The sequence below is a fragment of the Cucurbita pepo genome, chromosome LG08 (genome assembly GCF_002806865.2).
Source record: "Cucurbita pepo subsp. pepo cultivar mu-cu-16 chromosome LG08, ASM280686v2, whole genome shotgun sequence".
In the NCBI taxonomy this organism is placed as follows: Eukaryota; Viridiplantae; Streptophyta; class Magnoliopsida; order Cucurbitales; family Cucurbitaceae; genus Cucurbita; species Cucurbita pepo.
In genome coordinates, this window is record NC_036645.1 from 7,841,481 (window position 1) to 7,866,870 (window position 25,390).

The 25,390-nt window shown below is 33.7% G+C and overlaps 2 protein-coding genes and 1 long non-coding RNA gene across 4 annotated transcripts; 2 read left to right on the plus strand and 1 right to left on the minus strand.

Annotated features, from left to right (window-relative positions):
- The first annotated feature begins 83 nt into the window (after nucleotides 1-83).
- On the plus strand, nucleotides 84-5,043 carry LOC111801146 (CAAX prenyl protease 2). The gene is made up of 8 exons (XM_023685137.1): nucleotides 84-540; nucleotides 1,410-1,469; nucleotides 1,628-1,840; nucleotides 2,309-2,420; nucleotides 2,876-2,947; nucleotides 3,042-3,104; nucleotides 4,035-4,112; nucleotides 4,613-5,043. The coding sequence occupies exons 1-8, from the start codon at nucleotides 331-333 to the stop codon at nucleotides 4,744-4,746; spliced, it is 942 nt and encodes a 313-aa protein (XP_023540905.1). The 5' UTR covers nucleotides 84-330; the 3' UTR covers nucleotides 4,747-5,043.
- An 11,493-nt stretch (nucleotides 5,044-16,536) lies between these two features.
- On the minus strand, nucleotides 16,537-18,157 carry LOC111800706. Of its 2 annotated transcripts, XR_002816010.1 has the most exons (3): nucleotides 18,052-18,157; nucleotides 17,742-17,937; nucleotides 16,537-16,918 (listed from the first exon to the last, which is right to left on the minus strand). It is a non-coding gene; the product is annotated as an uncharacterized LOC111800706 (long non-coding RNA). The 2 variants fall into 2 exon arrangements; XR_002816009.1 differs by lacking the exon at nucleotides 18,052-18,157 and having other exon boundaries at nucleotides 17,742-18,042.
- Nucleotides 18,158-19,113: 956 nt separating this feature from the next.
- On the plus strand, nucleotides 19,114-23,309 carry LOC111800107 (GDSL esterase/lipase At5g03610-like). Its single transcript, XM_023683686.1, has 5 exons — nucleotides 19,114-19,254; nucleotides 19,345-19,608; nucleotides 20,943-21,214; nucleotides 21,334-21,649; nucleotides 22,704-23,309. The coding sequence occupies exons 1-5, from the start codon at nucleotides 19,200-19,202 to the stop codon at nucleotides 22,910-22,912; spliced, it is 1,116 nt and encodes a 371-aa protein (XP_023539454.1). The 5' UTR covers nucleotides 19,114-19,199; the 3' UTR covers nucleotides 22,913-23,309.
- Nucleotides 23,310-25,390: the final 2,081 nt, after the last annotated feature.

A 25,390-nucleotide genomic window follows, 5' to 3' on the forward strand; every position in this document is an offset into this window, starting at 1 on the left:
TATATATATATATATATATATATAATAATGGAGCGGATTTATTATTTTGATGTAATTTAATTACTTTTCTAATTTGCTAATTAGAAAAGAAAAAAGGTTGTTTGACTGACATGTCTCTCGCCTTGGGGGTTAGTCGAAGAAATTGCAAAGAACGAGAAGGGAACCCGCCGAATCGACTCGGCGTGCTCGAGATGGCGGGTTGTAGGAAGCGAGGCGATTTCGAACCGTGAAATTGACGGAAAGCGATTCAAATTCATCTCGGCCTCGATTACTAGGAATACCTGCCTTTAGCTCTGCGTTTTAGGTTTGCTTGGATTGGGAAATCTAGCAATGGAGGAGGAAAGTTGTTCGATCTCCAAAGCAGTGGCAGTAACAGCCTGCACGGCCATGGCTTTGTTCTACGTCGCCGTTCTCTATGCTCCTACTTTGATTCTTCGTCTACCGCCTCCTACTTCTCTTCAAGTTTACATGACTAGACGGTTTCTGTGCGCATTCATTTCCACCGCCGTCTCAGTCCTCGTCTGCGTTCTAATCCTTCCTGTAAGCTTCGATTGCTTTTTTCCGGTCATTAGTTTCTGAAAGAATGACTGTATAGTCTGTTTTTGCTATGAGCTGCTCCTAAATCATCTCCGGTTTTCCTTTTTTCGCATTGACACGTTTAATAATCATTTATCTCTGTTTGGAACAATCTTAGGAGAGAGAAAAAAGTTCGAGGCTATTCCGTTGTTAGGAAACGTTCTGCTACTGTTCACTTGAGGCAAAATGATCAATCAATATATTGTCAATACACTGTTTTAGTAAGAACTATTTTATCATGTGAACCACAAGTAAACTAACCGGAATTTTTTAAGTTATTTATTTATGGCTTTACTTTGTGGATTTTAGAAAAAATGAAAAGAAAAACGAAGTACATTTTGGTTTAAAGAATGTATTGTTCATCTTGAGCTTGCAGTCAGGGGTTATCAAGGTTAACTGAATAGCGAACTTGGATCCACTGTACCGTCTAATAGAACTGGGGACAAGAATTCATGCATACACAAGCCGACTGGTGTAGGATATAAGATGAATGAATCAATCTATTTGGTAAATTATAGATTTGAGATCATTACTTTTTAATTACCATGGAGAGGAGACAATTTGAGTTTAGCTTAGTTGCATAAGGCATATACCTTCAACGAAGAGGTAAGTGCTCACCTCCACACGATGAGAGTATTACCATAAAAAGGAAAATATTATGTAGACACGATTTCTTGTTACTCGTTCTATAAGTTACAATAGATCTCTGGAATTTGTAATTCAGTTAATCTTTGTTACTCATTATAAGTGCTTTGTCCATATCTCACATATTTGTCTGTGCTAGCTTTCTATCAAAATGCTGACTTTCCCCATCTCATGTTGTTTTATGCTAGATAAGAAAAATGGATTTTTCACTTTTATTAGCAGCTTATGGCATCCGAGCAGATCATATTGTAAGTGCAAATATCTTCTCCTCTGTTAGATAATACCCGCATTATCTAAGGTTTTCTTTAACATTTTAGTCAATTTTAGAATCTTATAGTCTGCAGATTGGTAAAGTAAAATGAATCCTAACTTGCATCCTGAATTGCTTTTTTTATCTATGAAACAGTGGCAAGCTGTGGTCTTTCCTCTATCATTGACTTCTTTAATGTACCTTGGATCAATGGCCTTAAAGTCTTTGTTATTGGTGGATTCATGGGGAGAACATATGAATCACGGAGAAGGCTCCCTTTTGGACAGTGCCATATTTTTTTGGACAAGATTTCTTGATTGGGTGCTATTAACGGTCTCAAATGTTTTAGCTTGGAGAAATTATGTTGTGGTGAGTACTCCAACTTTTCCATTCCATTTTTGGGTCCTCACTGTTTCCATCTCTTAAGTGATGGTAGTAAATGGATTTATGGTAGTAATGGTAGTAACTTTTCCATTCCATTTCTTGGGTCCTCACTGTTTCCATTATTGGAGAAATTATGTTGTGGTGAGTACTCCTACAAGTAATGGTAGTAACTGGATTGATGTGGTTACCTGATCACTGTCTTCAATCACTGAAGATTCATGATTTGGTTGGGAAGGCTTTGACTGACGTCCATGTTCTGGATGCTACTCGGGGGTAAAATATGCTTTGATTTTGAGTTCGTGAGTTGCCCTTTCTATAAAATTCAAATAGATTTCTTTAGAGTAGGTCATTATATGGTAATAAATTATTCTTTACGCTATGCTGAACCTTTTTTGCTTGGATTTGTTGGTTCATATGAAAGGTTTCATTTTGCATCACACATTTTTTGGACAGGCTCCACTAACTGAAGAGTTGGTGTTTAGAGCATGCATGATACCAGTTCTTCTATCTGGGGGATTTAAACCAACCACTGTGATATTTCTCTGCCCCATTCTTTTCAGTCTGGGTAAGTTAGACACTTCATCGTTTTGGCAGTTGAAACTGCCATACGTTAGAGTTTGTGAATGTACTCTCGTTTGTTCTTTATGGGGCATGACCTTATTCTTCTCTGTACTATTTGTTCTTTTCAGGATTTGTTGTTTTTCCCCCTATTTATATGAAATATGGGGCAACATTTCAAGGGTTTCATATTGAGATTTCTTGTTCTTGTACCATGTTAAATGACCACGAGACCTATAATGTATAAATGAAGAGATCAATTCTCATTGAGAAATATGAACTGTAGACCTAAGTTCGTGCTGATAATTAGGATGAGTTAATATTTTTCTCCCATGTATTTCAACATTTATTGCTTACATTTGGTTTTAGTTTATTAATTTGAATTGTTATGCGACCACTAGACTTTGAACATTTGGTCGTTCTGTGAATTTACTCATACTGGTTTCCATCATCACGTTGCAGCACATTTAAACCACTTTATGGAGTACTATGACAAGCAGAACAACAACTTAACCAAAACAGTTATGGTTGTAGGTACAAAACCTTTACCCCCTGAAAAAGGTTATTTATATTTTTGTTTTAAATGTTTATAAAGGATGTGTATCAGTTTTGCTTATTCTTTTTCCAGGTCTTCAGCTTTGCTATACTGTGGTATTTGGATCATACGCAAGTTTTCTCTTTGTGCGAACTGGTATCTGGAAAACATTATTTTTCATGCTATTTATTTTATAGGTCTTATTTTTTGGTTCTTTTGTTTCAGACTGCTATTCTATAATCGATTATCAAGTAAAAAGAGATTTAGATTCTAACTGTTGAACATGCACCAGCTTCAAGCTGAAATTGGAATGGAATGATTGTCAAGATCTTTAAATGTGCCACTCTATAGAAGCTCAAACAATTTCGCAATGAAGTTCTATTTATATATTTTTTATATATCTTCTTTTATTTAGTTTTAGTCTTGGACAGATCTAATTTGTTTCATGGGAAGCATGTGTTTGCATTAATGCATTTCTTGTTATAAGATAAATGATGATAACTAATGTTCTTATCAAACTGGCTAGATTAATAATGATATGGTCGCATTAAAAATTTGAAGATGCTGATAAGAAGGTTGATTTTTAACATAACATCAAATATATATGTAATTATTCTTATTAATGCTATTAGGAGGTAGACTGTGGAAAATATCTTTTGGTGCTTTCCTTTAGAGCTCTTGCTCCAAGAGTTTTGTAATGAATATCCTTGGTCACTTCCAACTGGAGTGTTTGCTTTCCGTTCGTTGAAAGTAGCTTCGATATATTTCATTGCCACCAAAGAAGAAACATGATATCTAAGATAGATTGCACAAGCCTGGCCACTAACGTTTAAGCATTTGTAACCGTTCAACTGAGGATGGATTACTGGAAGAACTAATTAACTATGGGAAAATAGTATTTGGTAATGTTACTGGCGAACTGATGATATTATTTTCCCTAATGGTGTAACTAGTGTCCGGAGTGGTATTGCTTTGAAATCTTGCTCTTGTATCATCCTTCGTAAATTGTTCATGCCATTTCTATGGGTTCTCTAATATCGGCGCATGAAGATGTCGCACTAATGCCGGGTGTCATATTCCTTGCAGGCCATCTTCTTGCTCCGTTAGTTGCTCATGTCTTTTGCAACTTTATGGGATTACCTGTGCTTTTTTCTCGAAGAAGAGGTATATTTACATTTTTCTGATCTAAATTCATCGATAACCCATGATAATAACATAAGAATCAAACATACTCCCTTTTCCCTTTGTATAGGAAAAATATGTTCCAAATTTCTCGTCATTATTACAATTCCATATAATTAGACTATTCTGTTCGCTGCCATTCTTTATGAGAAGGTTTTCTACGTGGTCATTTTCTAAATGCAAATAAGTGGTTGAATTGGTGATCAGTGACCGCCAAAAAGAATGTCAAGAAAATGATAAATCCCTCTGTCTAGTGCTCGAAACATTCTCATTTAGGACTGGATTGGAGTCAATAGTGCAAGTTGAATTGTTATCGGTTCATTAATAACAATTCTTAAATTGCTCTGCACATTAAATACCACATGCCAAAGCTGAATTTAACCCTTTGTGTCAAGTTGATGTTTTCAACATTTTTTTTTCGCTGTTCATTTTTTTTTTATTAATTTGTCTGAGTTGAAAATAACTTTATCTAAACATCACAGGAGTGGTGAGCCTGGCATTTGTAGTTGGAATGGTGGGGTTCCTATGGCTTCTTTTTCCCATGACAAGTCCACATTTGTTTAACGAGAAAACAAATAACTGCAGATGTTGGCATGGACATTGTTCTTGGAACTAGACTGAAAAATCTTAGATTAGAGAGAAGGTTGGGAAGAAGAGAGAGAAAGAGAGGGAGAAGTAGAAGAAGGAATGTTCCTTTATTGAGCAATGTACGAAGGCTGTTTAGTGAGTAGAAAACCTGTGAATATATCTTCTCTTGTTTGCGAGTTGCAACAAGAATTAGAAAACACAAAGCGATTTGAATGGTTAATACACATTATTGATTGTTGTTTGAATGAAGGTGTTAGGCAGCCAAGGATGTTGTTTTGGACCAAAGCAATAAAAAATGCTTGCATACTGAACCAGTTTCCATTCAGCTTCTGAAACCCTTCCACTCTTTGTAGATATTGTAATGATGGCCCCAAATCCGTAGGGTACCCTCCAAGTTGAGGATCTATCCATCCCCCCCCATAAATTAGCTTCATCTTGGTTTGAGCTGAACTTCCATGGAAGAAGTGTTGAGAATGGTCAGAAAATGAAAGAAACAAGGAAGAGGGAGGGAAAATGATGATGATTATGTATGATGGGTTTAAAGGGACCAATTTGGTTGTTTTCCATGAAAAAGGAAAAGAAATTCAAATGGGTCATCATTTCTTATTACCCTTTCTTCTCACATTTGATAAATCTGTAAAGAGTTTTCGTTGAAGGCCTAGGAGGCCTACAACAAACAGCCTCACACTAGCCCTGTAAACGCCCATTGAGTTTCTGGAGCTTTTGGAGTTTTGGATTGGACATTCTTCTTTATGCTATATGTTTTTTATTCCATGTCTCTGCCTGCACAGCTTCAACAGTTTTTTAGATTTAATTTTTTTTTTAATGGTCAACCTGGCAACACTTTTATGGGCCATTTTCTTTATATATATATATAGATATATATATATATATATATACATATATATATATATATATATATTGAATCAACTCTTTCATTGACTTTTCACTGTTATTTTCTTTTATCCTTTTGGTGAGATGACGTTTACCTACTGTTTAGATTAGATCCTCCCATCACTTTCTTCTCAGATGGAATACGAATGAAAAAGCCCCCTTTCTTATCTTTCATTTTTGTGAAAAAAATCATAGATTTTGGACTTTTAATACTTTATTTTGAAAATTTCCCTTAAACTTTCACATGGGTTTCAAAAATACCTTTGTGTTTTTTTAAATTTTATTGATATACTTTCTTTTTAAATTATAAAAATATATTTATCGTTACTACTATGTTTCAACTTTATTAAAAATTTTGGTGTTTTTTTTTAATTTTTTTTTTTTTAAGTTTGGTATTTATTATTTGGACTTTTGAATGTTTCAAAGTACTTTTGTTTGTACAAAATTTAGATTCTAAATTCACTTTAATTTGATAAATAGTTAACCAAGTTCTTGTTTTTTTTAAAAAAAATCATTATTTAAACTTCAAATATTCAACTGATTTTTAAACCTTTCTTTTCATGCAAGGAAGCCACATGTCACCTACAAAAATATAAGCCCATGGAAATGCTACGTAAATTCAGAACCTAAGGGAAAAAAATAAAAAATAGAAACATGGATGTAATCAAGCTTTTTTAAAATACATCCACGTGGTTTTGTCTTTTAAGTAGCCAAAATCCATTATTCTTTCCTACCTTTATATAACCTCATACATTTTGCTTATTTAGGAGAGAGAACTAAAATGCTTATAAGACAGCGAGACTTCTAATTCTTCGAACAAGTTAGTTGTGCGAAATTTAAATTTTACATATGCTCTGAACCTCGAGTCAGACAGAGAAATATTAAATTTTTTATACATTGCAGCAAAGATTTGGCATTAAATTAAATGGGTAGTAAGAAAAAAACAATTTTTTAGCAAACCCATTTTAAAATTTTAATTTCCAATCACAATTAGACATTAAGAGAGAGAGAGAGCTGATAAGCTGAAATTGATGTTCCCTTAGATAGGCTGATACATCATTTTTAAAGTACAGAAAAATCCATATCCTAACCCCCCAAAAAAGAAGATTTAAAAAAAAAAAAAAAAAAAAAAAAAAAGATCGAGAAGATGCTAAAGCTACAGACTACCTGCTACTGTAGTAGGCTATGGTAATTCACAAAAAATGAAAACAAAAATAATAATAACTTTAGTGGGGCCATGATATCATCACCATCGTCTTCTTCCTCCATTGATATCAACGTGAAGAATTAGAAGGATTTGTAAGCGAAGCAGAGCATAGATTAAGATCAGGGATCGATTTCGTTTTCCCTTTGGACAATTTCTGCTTCAGTTCTGAAAGAAGAGCTTGATTTTCTTGGTTCAATATCTGTGCTTTCTTCCTCAGTCTTTCATTTTCCTTCATTATGTAACAGTTCTGCAAATACAGATCCGAATTTAGCCTCTCCATTCTTCCAACACTTTTGATTTCACAATATAATATATATATCTATATCTCCTTCCCTTCTTCTTTATCCTGAAACAAACAAGAACAATTCACTCAGAAAAATTCTTCAAAAACAAACAAACAAACAAACAAACAAAAAAACCCAAAAAACAGAGTAAGAAGATGAGTTAGGAGCAAACAAGTCGAAGGCTCAAATGGGTTTGGATTAGAAACTGAGACGAAGCTTTAGGCGAATACCCATATATAAATGACAGCTGAAGAGAGAGAAACATATATATAAAGAGAGAAACAGAGAGAAACAGAGTAAAACAGAGAGAAACAGAGTAAAACAGAGGAAAAGGCGAAAGGAAGGAGACAGAGCATTGTAACAGCAATGGCTTCTTCTTCTTTCGGTTACCTAAAGCTGAAAGGAAAGGATAATTCTAAAGCTAAGCACTTAAAAACATCACAAGAAGCTTCAAAAAAAAAAAAAAAAAAACTTTGGAGCTTTAAATACATTTCCCTATGAACAAACAAAAAAACACAGAAACAGAGGAATTTGTTTGAAGCACATAAAAACCAGGTAAAAACACATCAAAACAACACAAAATTGCACCAAAAAACACCATTTTCTTCACAGAACAAACAAATAAGCCACAACACAAGGGCATGTCCCTACCTTTCTGGGTGAAATGGAAGCAAAAAGGGAACTTCAAGAACATATATATATATAGAGAGAGAGAGAGAGAAAATGGGTTGGTTGTTTTTTTCTTTATCTTTTTAAAAAAGATCACCTTTTGAAGATGGGTTTGTGGGGAAATGAGAGAAGAGAAGAGAAGAAGAAGAAGATGAAGAAGAAGANAAGATGTGGTTCTAAGAAATTTGAAATAGGAATAGAGGAAAGAGGTTGGGCCTGGGAGCTAGGTGTCACAACCATTCTATGAAGAGAGTAGGTTGTGACCCTCACGCCATGACAAGCAAAGTGGCGTCCCTCAAGAGACGCCCATCCGGACATATGCAGGCCAATATTGATGAGTGCCATGATGCGATCGAGGAGGACGATGCATCATCCAACACACCACCACGCAAAGTGGGCATTGAAGACATGTTGAGACATAAGCAAGATAGAGACATCAGAATAGACATGAAGGGCAAAGATAGGCTTGTTGAAGGGCCGGGTAGGGTCCCAGGCCTTAACCTCAAAAGTCGAGGTTTCAGAAGGAATTTGGGCATGCGGTTCCGGAGTTAAGTCCGTCCATATGAAATATGAATGCTCGCCAAGTTTGGTATCAATCGGACATCAAACGGACAATGCACGACACTGTATGACACCTCACCAAAATCATGTCTACACCTGGTAGAATGAAAATGGCTCAAAATGTACTATAGGGGGTATCATGGTGTTAGCTCTCCACCACCCCTGGGCCCTGTGGCCTAAGTGAGCTACTCTGTGGCACATACGTGTGTCACAGTGTAGGCGAGCGTGCCGAGACGAGTGTCTCAGGTGACTTCCTTTGAAATGGGTTTTTGAAGGACAGTACCGGACGACACGGGTGTGTCGGTATTGTGCCCTAGCCCGCGTGTTGGAGGTTTCTACATACACCCGCTATCTGGTACGGTATCCGTAAATGACTCGGCATGGGCACGGGAGGGCCTATGCCTTGATAGAACCCGGATGGATGGATGTTCGAGAAGTTCCAATGAGATGAACGACACGCGGGCCCATTCTCAATGGCATGACCGAATGAGTTATGATGGCCGACGACATCCCGAGACTCGGGATGGCGTCAAGACATATGGACCCTGTCAATGGGGATCGAGATGACAAGATGAGATGCGACGTTGTATTGAGAGACCTTGGCCCGAGTAGTGGCAAGGTCGAGCCGAATGAGTTGGCCTAGTGTAGAGGCAAGTTGGATGTGTCGCAGATGATTGAACATGCACGCGCAGGCGACATGTGTGGTTGAACAAGCTTGGATTCCGCACAAGCGATGTATATTTTTTTAAACCCAATTTATTATAATTTTTTTTTTTTTTGTTTCTTCTTCTAAATTGCCTCTTCCAACTTATTATCCAAAAACATTTAAAATTCTTTATTCTTTTTAAAATAATTTAATTAAGCTCTTTAAGAATTTAAACGATAACGTATCGTCTATTTTATTCTATGTAGAATTAAATTCTCGAGAAATGAAGCGAAGGGTACGAAGCGTAAATAGGAGGAATGTAGAAGGGTATTTTGGTCATAAAATCCAACCTTATGGGGGTTTAAGAGAGGGACAATTATGGGAGTTACGGCTAAGGGCATGTAAAATGATTCGCAATGATGGTATGGATTGGCTTCTAAACCATCATCACAACCTTCTCAATACACCCACCAAACCCTTTTGTTTTCTCTTCACACCCACATATATATATATATATATATATATATATATATATATATATATATATATATATATTGCTTTTAATAAATTATTATCCTAAATTTTGTATGTCTATTTGTAGCCTCCCTTTCATTTACCTTTCACATTTCTAATCTCTTTGTGTTGGTAACTATTGGCAATAATCATTATTTTTCCCCTTTTTACCCCTTTTTTTGGGGTGCACTTACAACTTTTCCTTACCCACTTGTGTGTTTATTTTGGGGATTTTATACCTTACTTGTAACCTTATATTTGTTCGTTCATTACGACCCCACTCAAAAATATATGTTAGACTTTAATTCATCTCTATTTCGAGTGAAAAATATTACTTTTTTAGCGTTTTTGTTTGACGGGTATTCGTAATATTTAATGGGTTTTTCAAAACGAGTAGAAAGATCTTAACTTTATTTAATTCATCCCTATTTCGAACGTAAAAGATTACTTTTTTAGTATTTTTGTTTGACGGGTATTCATAATATTTAATGGGTTTTCCAAGACGAGTAGAAAGATTTTAACTTTATTTAGTCATGTGTATTTGAAGAAAGCTGAAATCATAAAGCTAGGTATTTGAACGTGTTCCAGCTAAACACATAGTATTTATTCTTTAAACCAGAGATGTTTAACATGATTGTTCGAGCTAAGTTGGAGATATCGACTAATTACTTTTTTGGAACTATGTCTTCATGCTTACGTAAAATAGCTTCACGATACAACTACTTGGCCTTATAATGGTTAGGACCATTTTTAACCCTTAGAATATGAAGCAATTGATGATGGTATTTTGTTGTTTTACATTATTATAAACCATTATTGCAAGGAAAGCAAGGATAATGAATGAAAGCATTTTGAAAGCAATGGACAAAACACAAAGAAATGAGGAGAAGAAGAAAGAGTTTGTATTTTTCCTTTTCATTGGATAGAATTGGAAGAATGAAAGAGAAGGGTAGGAGGGGGCCAGCCAGCCTCAACCCCTCTCATGGGTTATGAGTAGCTTAGTGTAAAACATCATGGTTTTCACGTATGCTCTTTTGGAATCACTCTGTATCATTTTAAGGGTATTTTCGTCATTTTAATTTCTCTCAATATGACTGTAAAAGTATTTTCGTCATTCTAACCTCCACGTCGAGCTTATCCATCTCTATATCTTTGCATCAATGCAATCATAGATGCTCAAAGCAACGAAGGCTGGTATTGCCAAAATTACCTTTTTGCCCCTCTACAGCTTTTACCCCATTTGGCTTTTGAAGTGTTTAATGATAATGGTTATTGAGTGGTAGGGTGGAAAGTACAAAAATAAAATTATTTGCATGGTTGGGTAGCATTAATTTAGTTTTGTTTGATTCTTTTTTTCTAAAGTTGTTTTTATATTAAAGATTTTGACGTGAGTTTTTAAATTACCATAACGTAAATAAAATAAAGATACTACAACTAATAAAAAATAGACCACTGAAAACTCGAGCTCGAGATTATCACTCGTAATTTATAAGAAGACATTAAAGGAAGACTAAGAACAGTGATGAGCACTTAGTCCAAATTCTACGAGAAAAAAAGAAAAGGTAAAAAAAATTTAGGGTTGAATTGTTGTCGTCGAGTTTTATTTATTTTTAACGTGTTGTTTTTTTTACCAATTTATATACATATTAATCTATCTCTCCACGACATTTAATTATTACTCAATTCGTAAGATTTGAGGTCAGTAGCCTCCATGATTGATGTTCTCTATTATTTATTTATTTATTTATTTTTACTTTTGCAATTGTCTCGAAATGACCACGAAGCTAATCCATTACACTTATTATTCTAGGGTTTTATTATGCCCGACAAAAAGAAGCCATACAAGATTTTTCGAACGCAAAAAAGTTTCTTATTTAATGATTGACACGGGTAATATAAGTCAAAAAGAGAAACTTTACGATTTTATAAATGAATTTATTTTCTTTTCTTAATAAAAAAAAAGTGATGTTTTTTAGACAAAACATTTGTTAAAAACATTTTTATTTCCAAAATTACAATAGAAAAATTAAAAAACCCATCATAATTATTTTGAAAATTTTAATTTATGAAATTTCAAGAGAGTAATGAATAAATTAAAGAATTATATGATTTAATCATAAAAATTATTAAAGTAAAAGAATTACTTAAATAGAAACCAAATTTAAAAGAATCTTTTTCAATCCTAAATGGCACACCCCGTAATTATTCGGAAAAACATGGGTTAAAGTATAATAAATTAAAAAAAATATATGCATTTATTTAGAAACTTGACTTAGAAGATGACAAGTTTGAAAATCATAATATTTTGTCAGTTAATTATATATTTTTTAATCATTGGATTTTCTGTTTAGAGAGAGAGAGACACAAACATGCATTAAATATTAATATTAATTCAGAATAATTAAATTAAAATATTTTCCTGTATCACTTTTTCCATTTTTTTAATTTGATTTTATTTATTTATATACTTTATTAAATTACTAAATATATGTTTTTATTTAAGATAAAACACATATTATTCACATGTATAAATTGAATATTAACAACTATTTTGAAGGTGTTTTTCTGTTTTTTTTTAATATTTATTTTTATTATTTTTATATCATAAATTTTAATTTTTTTTTCTTCGTTATAGATCAAAAAAAGTTTATTTACGATTTGAATATATTTATAAACGTTAACCATCACAATTTAAATTGATTTAATTCTTTATTAATTATAACATAACAAGAAAAAAAAAATCAATTTAGATTCTATTAAGAAGAAAAAATAAATTATCAGAATAATTAATAGTATTTGGTTGAATTATTTGATATTTAGTCAATATTTTATTTGGGCATTGGGAAATTGCTGAAATTTTTAGATTTTTTAGGGGTCAAAATTGAATATTTTAAAACCCATGTCTGCAAAAGCTAAATTTCATGAAACCTAAGGATATGGCTGCAAAGAAAGAAGTGGGGAAGGTCTGTAAATAGAAGTAAATATGGGGGCTAATAGCCGAAATGAATAAAAAGGGTTATAAATTGGGTCTGCGACAAACCAATCATGACATGCCCTAAAAATAATAAAGGGACTTGTGATTCCTTACCTTATCCATCCCCCTCTTAAATTCACCCACAACTTGCCAATTTGTACTTAAAACTTTTCTTTTCAAATCAACCCCTTTAGTTTTAATATTTCACGATTTTGGCTTAAAACGACGTTAAACTATAAATTTAGTCCTCGAACCATTCTTCGGTTGATTTGTGGCTTAAGAACGCCTTAACTAAACCTAAAAGTTAATTACTCTTCATATCTTCTCATTCCAGGTCGTCGTAATAGACAAACACATGACTCAACGTGTATATTGTGCACGTAAGAAAAAACAAAGAGCACAACCGCAACGGTCTGAAGCCAAGTAAATGAAATTCTTATTATCATCTGAAAAATTGATTATTTTATTTTCATTTCTACATTATTATTAAATCGAAAAAAGTTACAATAATAAATTTTATAGTATACTTAATCAGGATAAAATAATGTCAATATATACATAACTAGAACATTAGGGTAATTAGTTTGCTTGGGCTATAATGGGAGGGCCTCACTATAATTATTTAGGGTTAAAATTAAAAGGGGATGAAATTACTGAAATGGCCCACAAGGGAAAAAGGAAATGAAAAGGGTAAGGGAAGGGCAAAAAAGGGAATGGAAAATAGAGAGGGGTTTATAATGATTTCACATAATAATAATAATAATAATAATAATAATAATAATAATAATAATAATAATAATAATAATAATAATAATAATAATAATAACAAAGTGCTGCATGGCTAATGATTATTTTCTTTTACATTATTACGGGTTAGCAAGTGCATTGAACCCTACACGTGAGTTACCTTTTTTTTTTTTTGGACCACACGTGTGGATATTTTAATTATAGAATTTCTTAAACTTCCACACGTACCACATTTCTTTTCGTTTTTTTTTCAAGTATTTTATTTTTGGAATTTTAAGGATTAAATTTATAACTACTAATTATTTGTTTTTGTTATTTATTCTTAAATGTATTTTTCGAAATTCAAACCAATTTTTAAAATCTAAAAAAGCTATATATGAAATTTGATTAGGAATTCAAATGTAATTATAAGAATGGTAAAATATATACATACTTTTAAAAAAAATAAAAGTAAACACGGAACAATTATGGAAATAGGTCTAAATTCCAAAATAAATAATAAATAATAATAAACATGTTTTGCTACGAAAATTCTTTTTCAATTTTAGTGGCAATGATTAGATTTAATTTATTAGTTTAATGGGTCAAATTTAGCAACAAAATAAAATATATATATATATATATATTTTGTTACATCAACCGGAATCAACTCAAGGAAAAGCAAGACTCGAATTATCTTGTTGATAGAATATCTTAGAGTAAGAACACATGTTTGATATTCAAATCACTCACAAGTAAAAATTGATCATGTCAAGCTTGAATGATTCTCCATGCAACCTAAACTACGTAAAATTATAAAGAAACGTAGACATGGGTTAAAAGAAAGCACAAATGCTCTATTCACTACATTTTCCAAGTCTCTTATATCGAGATAACGTACATGACTTTATAGAGTCTCAAAATGAAAACTCTTAACCTTCTATGAGTCATTCCAAAAGTTGTAACTTTTATACTTTATGACCCTAATTAGCCACTATGTAAATAAGTCTCAAAATACATTAAATAAACATAACTCTAAATTATCATAAACCCAAAACTTATAGTCATCCAATAATAAATGGAGCTTGATTTTTTTTAATGTGACATGAATTGCGACATCTTGTGATAATTTGAACATTTTCTTCACATCTTCCTTAAATTTTATTTTGTATGATTGATGTTCGAGTGCATATCACTAGGTCTCCCTACTTGTATATGATTTTATAATTTTTATTGAATTTAAAATTAAATTACAAATTTACTCTCTTTTAACTTTTAAGTTTTTAAGTTTGTGTTGGTTGGTTTATGATTTTTTTTTAAAAAAAAACCTAAAAATGTTTAAACCCATTAAAAAAAAAAGGGAGCAAAAAAAAAAAAAAAAAAAAAAAAAAAAAAAAAAAAAANACTTAATAAAAATGTGAAATCTTGAAATAGAGACAAAATGGAAACTATGAAGGGTAAAAATGCAATATTTGGAAATTTATGGGAATTTAAAAAAATAATAATAATAATAATGATAATAAAACCCCATACGATTCAAACTCAATCCCAAGCGAAGATAAAGTGCTCTGAAGATCAGGTGGAGTTTCCTTTCTAGGAGGTTAGACAACTTTTAGGATGTCCAGTCCACTAAGTTTTTCTGTTTAAAAGAATCAAGCAGCTAATTCCCATTTGCTTCCCATAATCTAATTTGTGATTATGATCCATCACCAATCTAAACAAAACTTGACAACAGCCAAACACCACTTTCTCATATAATCATCATTCTAACTCTAGATCGCTAAGAAGTCAATTCTAGCTTTGCCAAGCCCACTAATCACACTAAACAACTATCTACACATGCTACATTTGGTTGTCAAATAAGTTTCGTAGGAATTCGAATTCTTGGTAGGTGGCCGAACTTCTATACTTTGTTTTTCATCGGCCCCGTTAACCACTACTAGGCCGGCTCATAGTGTTAGTACTCTTCCCATATTTACAAATCATAGGCCGGCTCATAGTGTTAGTACTCTTCCCATATTTACAAATCATAACCCTATAAATCAAATCAAGTTATATCAACTCAAGTGTAGCTCAACTGGTTAAGAATGTACCATCAATCAAGAGGTCAAAGGTTCGAATTTCATCTCCACACGTTATTCAATATAAGTTATACAAATTCGAGATATTATAATCCAAAGACATTAGAACAATTCTAGGTTTCTTAAATTTATCAAATATCTTTTCTATTGTTTATCCTAATACACCTACCAGAGCAAGGGGATGGGACAAGCAAGGAAGTTTCCAAGTGTCATCTAGATGAGATCAAGGTGGGGGCATAACGAAGAGATAGAAGTCAAATTCAAACCCTTTTTCTTTTGCTTTATAGCCTTTTTATCAATTACTTCAGCCCATTGCTGGGTTCACTTTTTTGGTGCTTTAATAATCCTGTTTAGATTTTGCAAATATTAAACAGGCACCATAGATTGTTTATACTGATTACCAAAGAATAAAATCCAACTTTCTTTTACCGAAAAGATCTATTAGGAGAAAGAGTTCCTCTCAATATTCCGGCTAATCAGCAATTAAGATACCTCTACTTGATTTTCTCACATCCATATCATCCTTTTTTGGCCACCAGTAGATATTGTCCTTGAGAGGTTACCACACACCACACCCTTGTAAGGAATGCTTCATTCCCCTCTCCAACCTACCTCCCAAGTCTATCACTAGTAAATATTGACCTTTTTGGACTTTTCCTTCTAGGCTTCTCCTCAAAGTTTTGAAATGCGTTTGTTAGGAAGAGGTTTCTACACCCTTGTAAAGAATGCTCCGTTCCTCTCTCCAGTTGACGTGGGATCTCTCAGAAGGAGAATCAATAATGACTCTTGTTTAACAAACTGGATCCTCAGCATTTTCTAAAGCCTAAATAATGATCCAACATTCTGTCCATTAGAGGCTAAATGACACCACAATAGGATCATCTTCAGTGACTCAACCTTCTTCATCTCTTATTTTATCTGGTCATGACTCTATAACATAATATCTATTAATTTAATACATCCATTTCTAACCAGTAAGCTTTTAGTCAGCATCAACACTATAAGCAGACTACCTAAGATCATAATATTAAGGGGAAGGAAAGTCTCCTCATAAGATCATGCTATTATATAGAGAGCTTTACAAAAGATGTATGATAAGGGAAAAGCAAAAGGCATTTACTTTATCCAGTGATTATTAAGGCCAATAGATTTCTTTATCCAGTACAAATGAGGGGCCACCATTCTTTGTTCACATTCATTTAATAGGTGGCCACAATTACTCAAAAGAATTTAATAGGAAAGTAGTTAACATCAGAGCCACAGTTTCAAAAATAAAGAAAATGACATTAGTATACTGAACAGACATCCTCATGAATCCAATATGATATTGCTTATATTTTAGGAGGCATAAAAAAGTGGCAAGGAGGATATCAATGATTTGCCATGGATATATAATTGCAAGCTATTGATCAATGGCATATTGAAAAGCAAAGTGAAAATAATTGTGTTTATGAACAAGATTCAACCTGGCGACAATGGGAGTCTCATTTGGCTTGTGAATGGGGGCCGCAATGTTGTCAACTAGATGATCTGTGATTACAGCTTTCTCAACTGCATATGTCAGGAATTTCAGCTGTGATTCTTCTTAACCATAATCACTCACCATTGTCCTATGCAGTCAAATGCAAGACATACTTGAATGTAACTATAATACAAGTAAAGAAGGACAAGGGGGTGAGAGTGCATAATATTAGAGCTAATTATCAAGTTACCAAATACAATGCTAAAGAAGATACTATACAAATCCAGTAGACTAGTTTTGATATTTTTGGCTACATGCAACTTTTTCAACAACAAAATGAACAATATTCTTCACATCATTAAACATGTTAATGAATAGAAAATGAGTTATTGCTGCTGCCTCATATCGATTATGATTGAAACATGGAGTCATGAACATTATTTCCTAACGATGTGCAAAACAACATAAATCAAAAAAGATAAATTGTAGCATTCCTATTTCAAAAAGCTTAAACAAGACTAAAACACAAGAAGGAAGCAAAGAATATTCTAGTCGAGGTGTGCGCAAACTGACTCAAACACTCGCGGATATGAAAACAAAATAATCACAAGTATTTCCCATTAAGCTATTCAGAAAAAGTGACCTCAGATCAAAGAACTATATGTTCTTTTCTGTTTGATTAAAATTGGCTAATTTACTAAACTCCTGCCTAACAGAATAAAGATGAATCTACTGAATTGACTGCAAACATTCAACTCTTGAAAGTTGAAAAACAATCGAGTATCAACCATGTAGCAAATGCACACAGCTAACCTATTTTAAGTTTTATTCAGTGAAGAACAAGAGGACCTAATAACTTGAATTTTTGTCATCTTGAACCATGTTAATACTTAATAGTTAAATAAAGAAATGGACGCACTAGCAACTAGAAGAACTTCCACAAAAGAAAAAGAAAGGTAAGCATCCAAACTCTATCTTTAAAGCATGCAATGAATAAGTCCAATACGTTGGGCATTTGAGAACTCCAAACCATGAAATATGAGCACAAAACTCCGTCTCTTCTTGTCTGACCTTCCGAGAACATGCCACAAAGGTCCCTAATAGACAAACACGAAACCTCCAGATTCGAAACATAAAATTCTGAGCCATACTTTTCTTCTGCTGTTCATTTTACAAAACTTCCATTAATCTTAAACTAGAATCTGCAGATTCCAATTCGCATGAACAAACGAAATCACATGAGATTCGATACACAACGAAGAGAAAAATTCTTGAGCTCAAATTTCAGAAGATCGAGATCAAAGAAAATCGCTTACTGTTTTTTTCCAATTGACAAAGTTGATCGGGAGAAAGCCCTAGGATTCAACCTTCATTGCACTGAAGGAGCCGAAACCAGACGTTGAACTCGGCCGACGAAATTCGAATTCCAGAGCACCAATCAAACGCCGCCGTCTATTCCCTCCCTCCTACGGGCGGGAAATATTGGGCTTGAGTATTGGGCCACCCCCAATTATTTTAGCCCAAAATGGGCCCATCTCCATGGGCCTACTCACAATTACATTTTTAGCCCGTTCATCCTTTATATTATATTTTTATTAAATATGTTTTAATTTATTTAATTATTTATCATAACATCCCCTAACTTAAATGGTAAGCAATTGATGTATTTTCTCATAATTTAAATTTAGATTCCCTTGTCTACATTTCTAATATAATATTCTCACAAACTTTATACTAAGTGACTTTTATGTAAATATAAATTAAATATATTCGGATTCCGTTTCCATTAAACCCTTTTATTGTACACATTAAATATATTACATATTTTTAAATATTAACAAATTTATTAAACATTATTTTTCATATTTAAACTTAAAAATGGCTGGCTCACATGTTTAAAATATATTTATAAAATAAATAAATAATATTTTATTAAAAAAAATATATCAAGAATGTTGGAGGATAAAAGTCTCACGTCGGCTAGTCAAGTTTCCTCAGTAAAAAAGGACTAAGACTCCAAAGAGTTGAGCCTCGATTAAAAAGATGTAATAGATGATGAAAGTCACACCTCGACTAATTTAGGGAATGGTCATGGGTTTATACTGTCCATTGATACGAGCCATTTAGGGGAAGCCAAAAGTAGAGTCATGAGAGCTTATGCTCAAAGTGGACAATATCATACCATCGTGGAGAGTCATGTTCGTCTAACAAAGAACTGTGGCCGACCCAAAGAAGTGTTAGACGCCGCAACTTGGAAGCACGATGTTTTAAACGTCGCCTAAAAAACTAGCAGAAAATGGAGCGGTTGACGTAAGAATGGTGAAGGGCAGGTGATTTTATCATTGGCAGATTACTATATAAGCCATTAAAGAGAGTGAGTACAGTTTCATTTGGAACATTTGGGTAAAGAAACAACACAACTTCAAAGAGATTCCAATTCCAATTCCAATTCTAAGCTCCTTTAATGGACTGCAAAAAGCTCCTCTGTTTCTCTCTCCTATGCTTCTCTCTCCTCCCAGGTTCTCCATTTTCTCTCTCTAAAACCCCCTCTTCCTCTTCCTTTCTCTCTCTACAATATATATATTTTTTGATTTGTTTTTGGGTTGCAGAATTATATGGGGTGGTTTGGGTTTCTGCTGGCGGAGGTGGCCACCGTCATCGCCACCGCGTGCGGCGGAGTGGACAGAGTCTTGGTGGAGGGGAGCTGTCCGATTCGAATCCTAGAAAGCTGTTTGTGTTTGGGGATTCTTATGTAGACACCGGAAATAACCGGAAACCGGCGGCAAAATCTTGGCAGTATCCTTATGGAATTACTTTTCCCGGTAAACCCACCGGCCGTTTCTCCGATGGCCGTGTTTTGACCGATTACCTAGGTAACTCTGAAAATCTAACCGTCTCTCTCTCTCTCTCTGTTTGTCTTTTTTTTTTTTCTTTTTTTTTGTGCGTGTATTTTGAATTTATTTAAGATTCGTTTAATTTGGATAATTATGAAATTATGTTATTTTTAAAAATTATATTGTTTTTAAAAAATCATTTATTGAGCTAGATTAATAATTTATTTAGTTTTTTATTAAATAATTTTAAAATTATAGCAAAAGAAAGAAAAAATCATAATGAAAAAAGGACTAAAGTAGTGAAGAAGGCTCTTTATATTTAAAAACAAAAAGAATTAAAATGGTATGATTAAAGGAAATTCTAAACACAAAATAAAAATAATATTTAAAATGATTTAAAAAGCAAATAATAAAGATAAATTTGCTTTAGTTTTATGGATATAAATACAGGTGGTGGCCCACTCCCCATTGCTATTGTATTATTATTATTATTATTATTATTATTATTATTCCTTTCAAAATAATTTATTATTAAACACTTTAAATAGCACATTTTTTCCTTTAATAAAAATTAAAACAGGCTTTTAAAAATAATAAAAAAAAAAAAAACCTCGTGGTAATAATTTTTTTTAAATTTTATGTATTTTAAAAATTATAAAATTATATCATATCTTATCTATTTATTATTGAAACATTTAAACTCTTATTCTATTTTTTTATTTTTAAAAAATTATTAGTGATTTATAAATTTAATAAAGTAAATAATAAAAAAAAATAAAACAATTTCACAAAATAAATAATATATTTTAAAAGTTAAATGGAAAATAATGAAATAAATTTAAAAAATCAGTGCAAAAGGAAGTTTATTTTTTATTTTTATTTTTATTTATTATTATTATTTTTTAATTTCAGTCAGAGCGTGGCACTTTTTGGCTGTAAAAACTCAAGACCGGCTGCATTATAGAGTCGGCTTTTTTATTTTATTTTTATTTTTGCTTTATTGATATGGGGATGGCTGTGACTTTTGAGCATGTCAGTTTAGCGTAACCCTTTTCCTTTTCCCTGACAGTCAGTCTTTATCTTCAACTTCACTGCATCTTTTCCTATGTCATTTTCCCTTTTTTTTTTTTTTAGATTTTATTTATTTTTTAATTATAGAATATATATTTTAATTTGACCAATTAAGGTATATTCTAGAATTTTGTATTTCTTGTGTTATTAAAATGTCGGTGGAAATAAAATTGGGTTTAATTAAGAACTGAGTTTAAATATATTGGGTTCATATAATTTATTTATTTATTTTATTTTTAATGAATCATAAAAATTGGCTCCATTTCGCGGCGCCATTGGGTGATTGAATCTTGTGTGTGCAGCCAAGTATCTGAGAGTGAAGTCTCCGATTGCGTACAAATGGCGGAAAGTAGGGTTAGGGCAACTGAAATACGGGATGAATTTCGCGTACGGTGGCACCGGCGTTTTCAATACCTTTATAATGAGCCCTAACATGAGCACTCAGATCGACTTCCTCCAGCAGCTGATCCACGAATCGACGTATACCACCCAAGATTTGCATTACTCTGTGGCGCTGATCTCCCTCGCCGGCAACGATTATGGTGTCTACCAGGCCACTGACGGCTCTGCTCAGGTTTTCCCCAACATTTTTAACGTTTAATTTCAACTCTAGAAATGATTTTTTAGTCAAAATATAAGAAGTTAAGCAAAGAATTTGGGGATTTTGTATTGAGTTTGGCGTGTTGGTGGCAGGGGTGGCAGCCATTTATAACGAAAGTGGTGAACCAGTTGGAGGTGAATTTGAGGCGCATCCATGGGCTGGGGGTTCCAAAGATAGTGGTGACGTCTCTGGAGCCGCTGGGCTGTCTTCCTAGCAGCACAGTCGCATCCTCATTCCAACAGTGTAATGCCACTGAGAATCTGCTTGTCAACTTCCACAATCTGCTATTGCAGCAATCTGTGGCAAAGCTCAACAGTGAAGTAAAAGATGCCTCTGCATCCACTTTCATCCTTCTTGATCTGTATTCCTCTTTCATGGCTGCTCTCAACAACAAAGGAGACCCTCTTGGTGACTCTCTTGATCTTTTGATCTTTTTTAGTCCACTAATTTTCTTATGCTCCTTAAAACTTGTTTAGTCCCATTGATTATTCGAAACCCACATGAGAGCTGACATTCTTCAACTAAAACACCCCTGATTTACCATCTTACCAGGATTTGTCCTCATGAGTCGGCCTAATGGTCAATATCAATAAGGACCTATGTCAATAGTAATGGGTTAGAGAAAAAGGACATCCCAATAAGTCTTGTGTCCTCCTGCAAAGGATTCAGGCTTTGGGGGCCACATGCTTATGATTTAATATCCTATTTGACAGCAACTATATAGTAGGATTAGACATGTGTTCTTTAAGAATAGTAAGGTGCATGTCAGCTGGTTTAGATACTCACATATATTTAAATAAAAAGACTGATTTACATGAATGGACAACAAGATCATGACATTGTACGTGTTTGCTATTGGATAAATGTGTAACAACCCAAGTCCACCGTTAGCAAATATTGTCCTCTTTGTGCTTTTCCCTCAAGGTTTTTAAAACACGTCTGACAGGGAGATGTTTCCACACTCTTATAAAGAATGTTTCGTTCCGCTCTTCAACCTATGTGGAATCTCATAGAATTCGACTTCTTTTAGTTAATTTGGCTCTCCATTTCTGAGAAGATTGTGTCTGAGATCTGGTAAACTAAGCCTTGGTTCTTCTGGAAATAGGTTGATGTTTAGCATATTAAAGACTACAGCTGGGTTCCCTTGACAAGCTAGACAAAGTGACACCTTCTCCTTAATTATTCTGGCTTTTGGTTGTAATCCCTACAAAAGGTTTCCGCTCTGTAAACTATGCTTGGTCCCTCTTAGGTCTCGTCTCAAAATATGGTATAGATTAAGATTCTTGCCTTCCATCACGAGCTAGAAAAGGGTCAATTGACTGACTTGACACTCCTCCATAAGAAGCCCACAAGCACACCTCCCTTTAAAAGTTTATAGGGTGTTTTTTAAGTGCTTAACATTTTCAAAATCACTTTGAATACATGGATCATTTTGATAAGGAATCAACCATGTTTTGTGCAGGGAACGTGAAATTTGAGAACCCATTGAAGCCATGTTGTGTTGGAATAAGCAGCGAGTATGCATGTGGGAATGTGGGTGCTAATGGGGAAAAGAAGTACACCATATGTGAAGATCCAGGAGCTGCATTCTTCTGGGACGAAGTGCACCCTTCTCAAAATGGCTGGTTCGCTGTGTACTCAGCATTGCAAGCAAATTTAAAGCAACTCTAAGCTTTAAATTACATAGAAATCAGATAAGTGACCCCCCAATTTGACAAGACATTTCATTCATTCAATGATCATCTGTCTTGTAGTATTCAAATAATATTTGGCATGGCCCCTTTGCCTCTGCTCTCTGATTTGCTTGTAGGTATTCATCTTTCTCTCTCTCTCTCTCCCCGCCCCCCCTTTGTGTCTTTATGCAAGTCTCCATCTTCTTCTTCAAGTTCAGAGCTAATTTTTTCTCTCTCTCTTGGTATGTGTATGAAACTTTTCATCTTCCTGGTCAAGTTCATAGCTAATTTTAGTTATATCAAGCATTTGTATGGTTGTTTCTGATTGAGGACACTAACTCTTTGGTGTGTTTAATACAAACTCTATCTCTCCCTTTCCATGGTTTCAGATTGAAGTCTCTGACTCTGATTCTGTGTGTGTTTAATACAAATTCTCTCTCTCTCTCTCTCTCTCTCTCTCTCTCTCTCTATTGTTGGACAAGTTTTCATGCCTGATTTTTTTGTTTTCTTGGCTGCAACCTTACTTGAATAGGATCCATTCATTCTATAGTCGGTTAGGATCGCACACCAACACACACTCAATCTAGATGAACATAAAAAAAAAGGAGAGAGAAAATGTAAGGAGGACTATTAACTTTGAAGTTTGAAGTTTAGATGACTTCGGGTACGTAGAAAGAAGAATGGAGGAGGCCGGAAGTACATTTTCAAAGCACTGCCTAAAGGATAAAGGGTATGTATATGGTCAGCTTCTTATATATAGCTTTACCCAAACATAGTACCAGTGCATACATATACAGCTTGATATAGCAGCAGCTTTACTATCTATAACCGTTCAGTAAGCTATAAGTAAGTTGCAGACTCAACCTTGTTAGGTTACTTATTTACAGCTTACTCAACGGTTATACCGACTTTGTTAGGTTATGGAACCTAATGCTTATTTATAGCTTAGTCAACGGTTATACCAACTTGTTAGGTAACCTTATTAGGCTATGGAGCTTGATGCTTATTTATAGCTTAGTCAACGAGTAAAACTATAAGTAAATTGTCATAAATAATGCATAGGAAGGTAAAGCTATATATGGTAGATAGTTATATATATATAGTAGATGGTTATATCTAGTAGAGTTATATATAGTAAGCATATATCCAGCTTTGAAAATGTATTTCTATATTCTCTGTCTTCAGAGTCATCAATACTAAACCTTTAGCCAATATTCTCTTTGCATTTTCTCTATCCTATTCTTTGTGTTCATCTAGATCGAGTGTGTATTGTTGTGCGATCCTAACAAACTTAATATGAACAACTGGATCCTCGAGTTTTATAGTCAGACTCTGTGTTTTGTACAAGTTCATTTTTAGCTCTACTACCTTTGGTCTTCTTCTTCTGGGTTTGAATTCAATATACCTTATCAAAGTGAAAGCGAACCCACCTTGAAATAAGTTTAGTTTTATACGGCATTTTTCTTTTTCATCCCAAAACAAGCCAGACAAAGGCAGCAACCAAGTTTACTGTGTTTCTACAGAACAAGAAAAAGTTGATGCCTCCATGTGCCAAACAACCAAGTGCCTGTAGATGGGGCATTGACCCTTGTCTAAGTTTCATTACAACATTGATATGAAACATGTGATGAAATGTCAACACTCAATCTGCAAGGATGAATGAGGAATAGAAACCCTAAACCCTACGTGTCTAATATTTTTTTAGTTCGATAACTCTAATATTTTGGATTTTGCGTTTTGTTTGCCCATGTGTAGGTGGTGTCTAAGTTCCTATGATCGAGTCTTTCTGGCTCCTGTGAACATCTTTTCTTAATGTATTAAAGAGGTTCTCTCCAACCGGTGGAAAGTGGTGGGTGTCCACTAATGGTCATTCTTGGCTCAGCTTCGATAATGCAATTTCAGGAGGAGTCGGTAGTTCTACATTGGATCCTTTCGGACTTGGAGTACGTGGGACGCTGGGTCGAGGTTTGGTAAATCAACTGGTCGCTCCTTTCCTTTACAGTCTCGTAGCTTCCCTCTAGTTTTATACTCTTTAGAATTTACGAACCTTCTAGGTATAAAATTGAACATATGAATTAATTTTTTTTAAAATGTTCAAATATAATGAGATCTATCAACAGAATGTTAACAATTTACTAATTTATTAGCTATAAATTTGAAAGTTTAAGGATATGGTGACACTTTTTCTAGTACAGGGATCTGTTAGGGATCTGTTAGACGTAGACTTGAAACTTTAAGGATGGAAAAAATAGTATCGATTGACTAATAAAGCCATCATGAACTCTTAATCTCCTTTATCTAATAGAAAGAATAACAAGCTCATATGAAAACTAAAAAGATGAAAGACAAATTTATGATTTGTCAATCGTACACGTAACTTAGTGATAGTTATCTTGAAGTCTATGCTCATATCATGATTGCACAATTTCACCTATAGGCAAAAGGATAAACGTGCAGCTTAAAGAAAAAAAAAAAA

What these genes read in the sequence shown, in the direction of transcription:
- LOC111801146 (XM_023685137.1), top strand. Translation starts at nt 331, where the DNA reads ATGGAGGAGGAAAGTTGTTCGATCTCCAAAGCAGTGGCAGTAACAGCC. An exon ending in TCTGCGTTCTAATCCTTCCT is followed by an intron (nt 541 to 1,409) that starts GTAAGCTTCGAT and finishes GTTTTATGCTAG; the next exon opens with ATAAGAAAAATGGATTTTTC. An exon ending in CTTGGAGAAATTATGTTGTG is followed by an intron (nt 1,841 to 2,308) that starts GTGAGTACTCCA and finishes TTTTTTGGACAG; the next exon opens with GCTCCACTAACTGAAGAGTT.
- LOC111800107 (XM_023683686.1), top strand. Translation starts at nt 19,200, where the DNA reads ATGGACTGCAAAAAGCTCCTCTGTTTCTCTCTCCTATGCTTCTCTCTC. An exon ending in ATGCTTCTCTCTCCTCCCAG is followed by an intron (nt 19,255 to 19,344) that starts GTTCTCCATTTT and finishes TTTGGGTTGCAG; the next exon opens with AATTATATGGGGTGGTTTGG. An exon ending in CAACAAAGGAGACCCTCTTG is followed by an intron (nt 21,650 to 22,703) that starts GTGACTCTCTTG and finishes TGTTTTGTGCAG; the next exon opens with GGAACGTGAAATTTGAGAAC.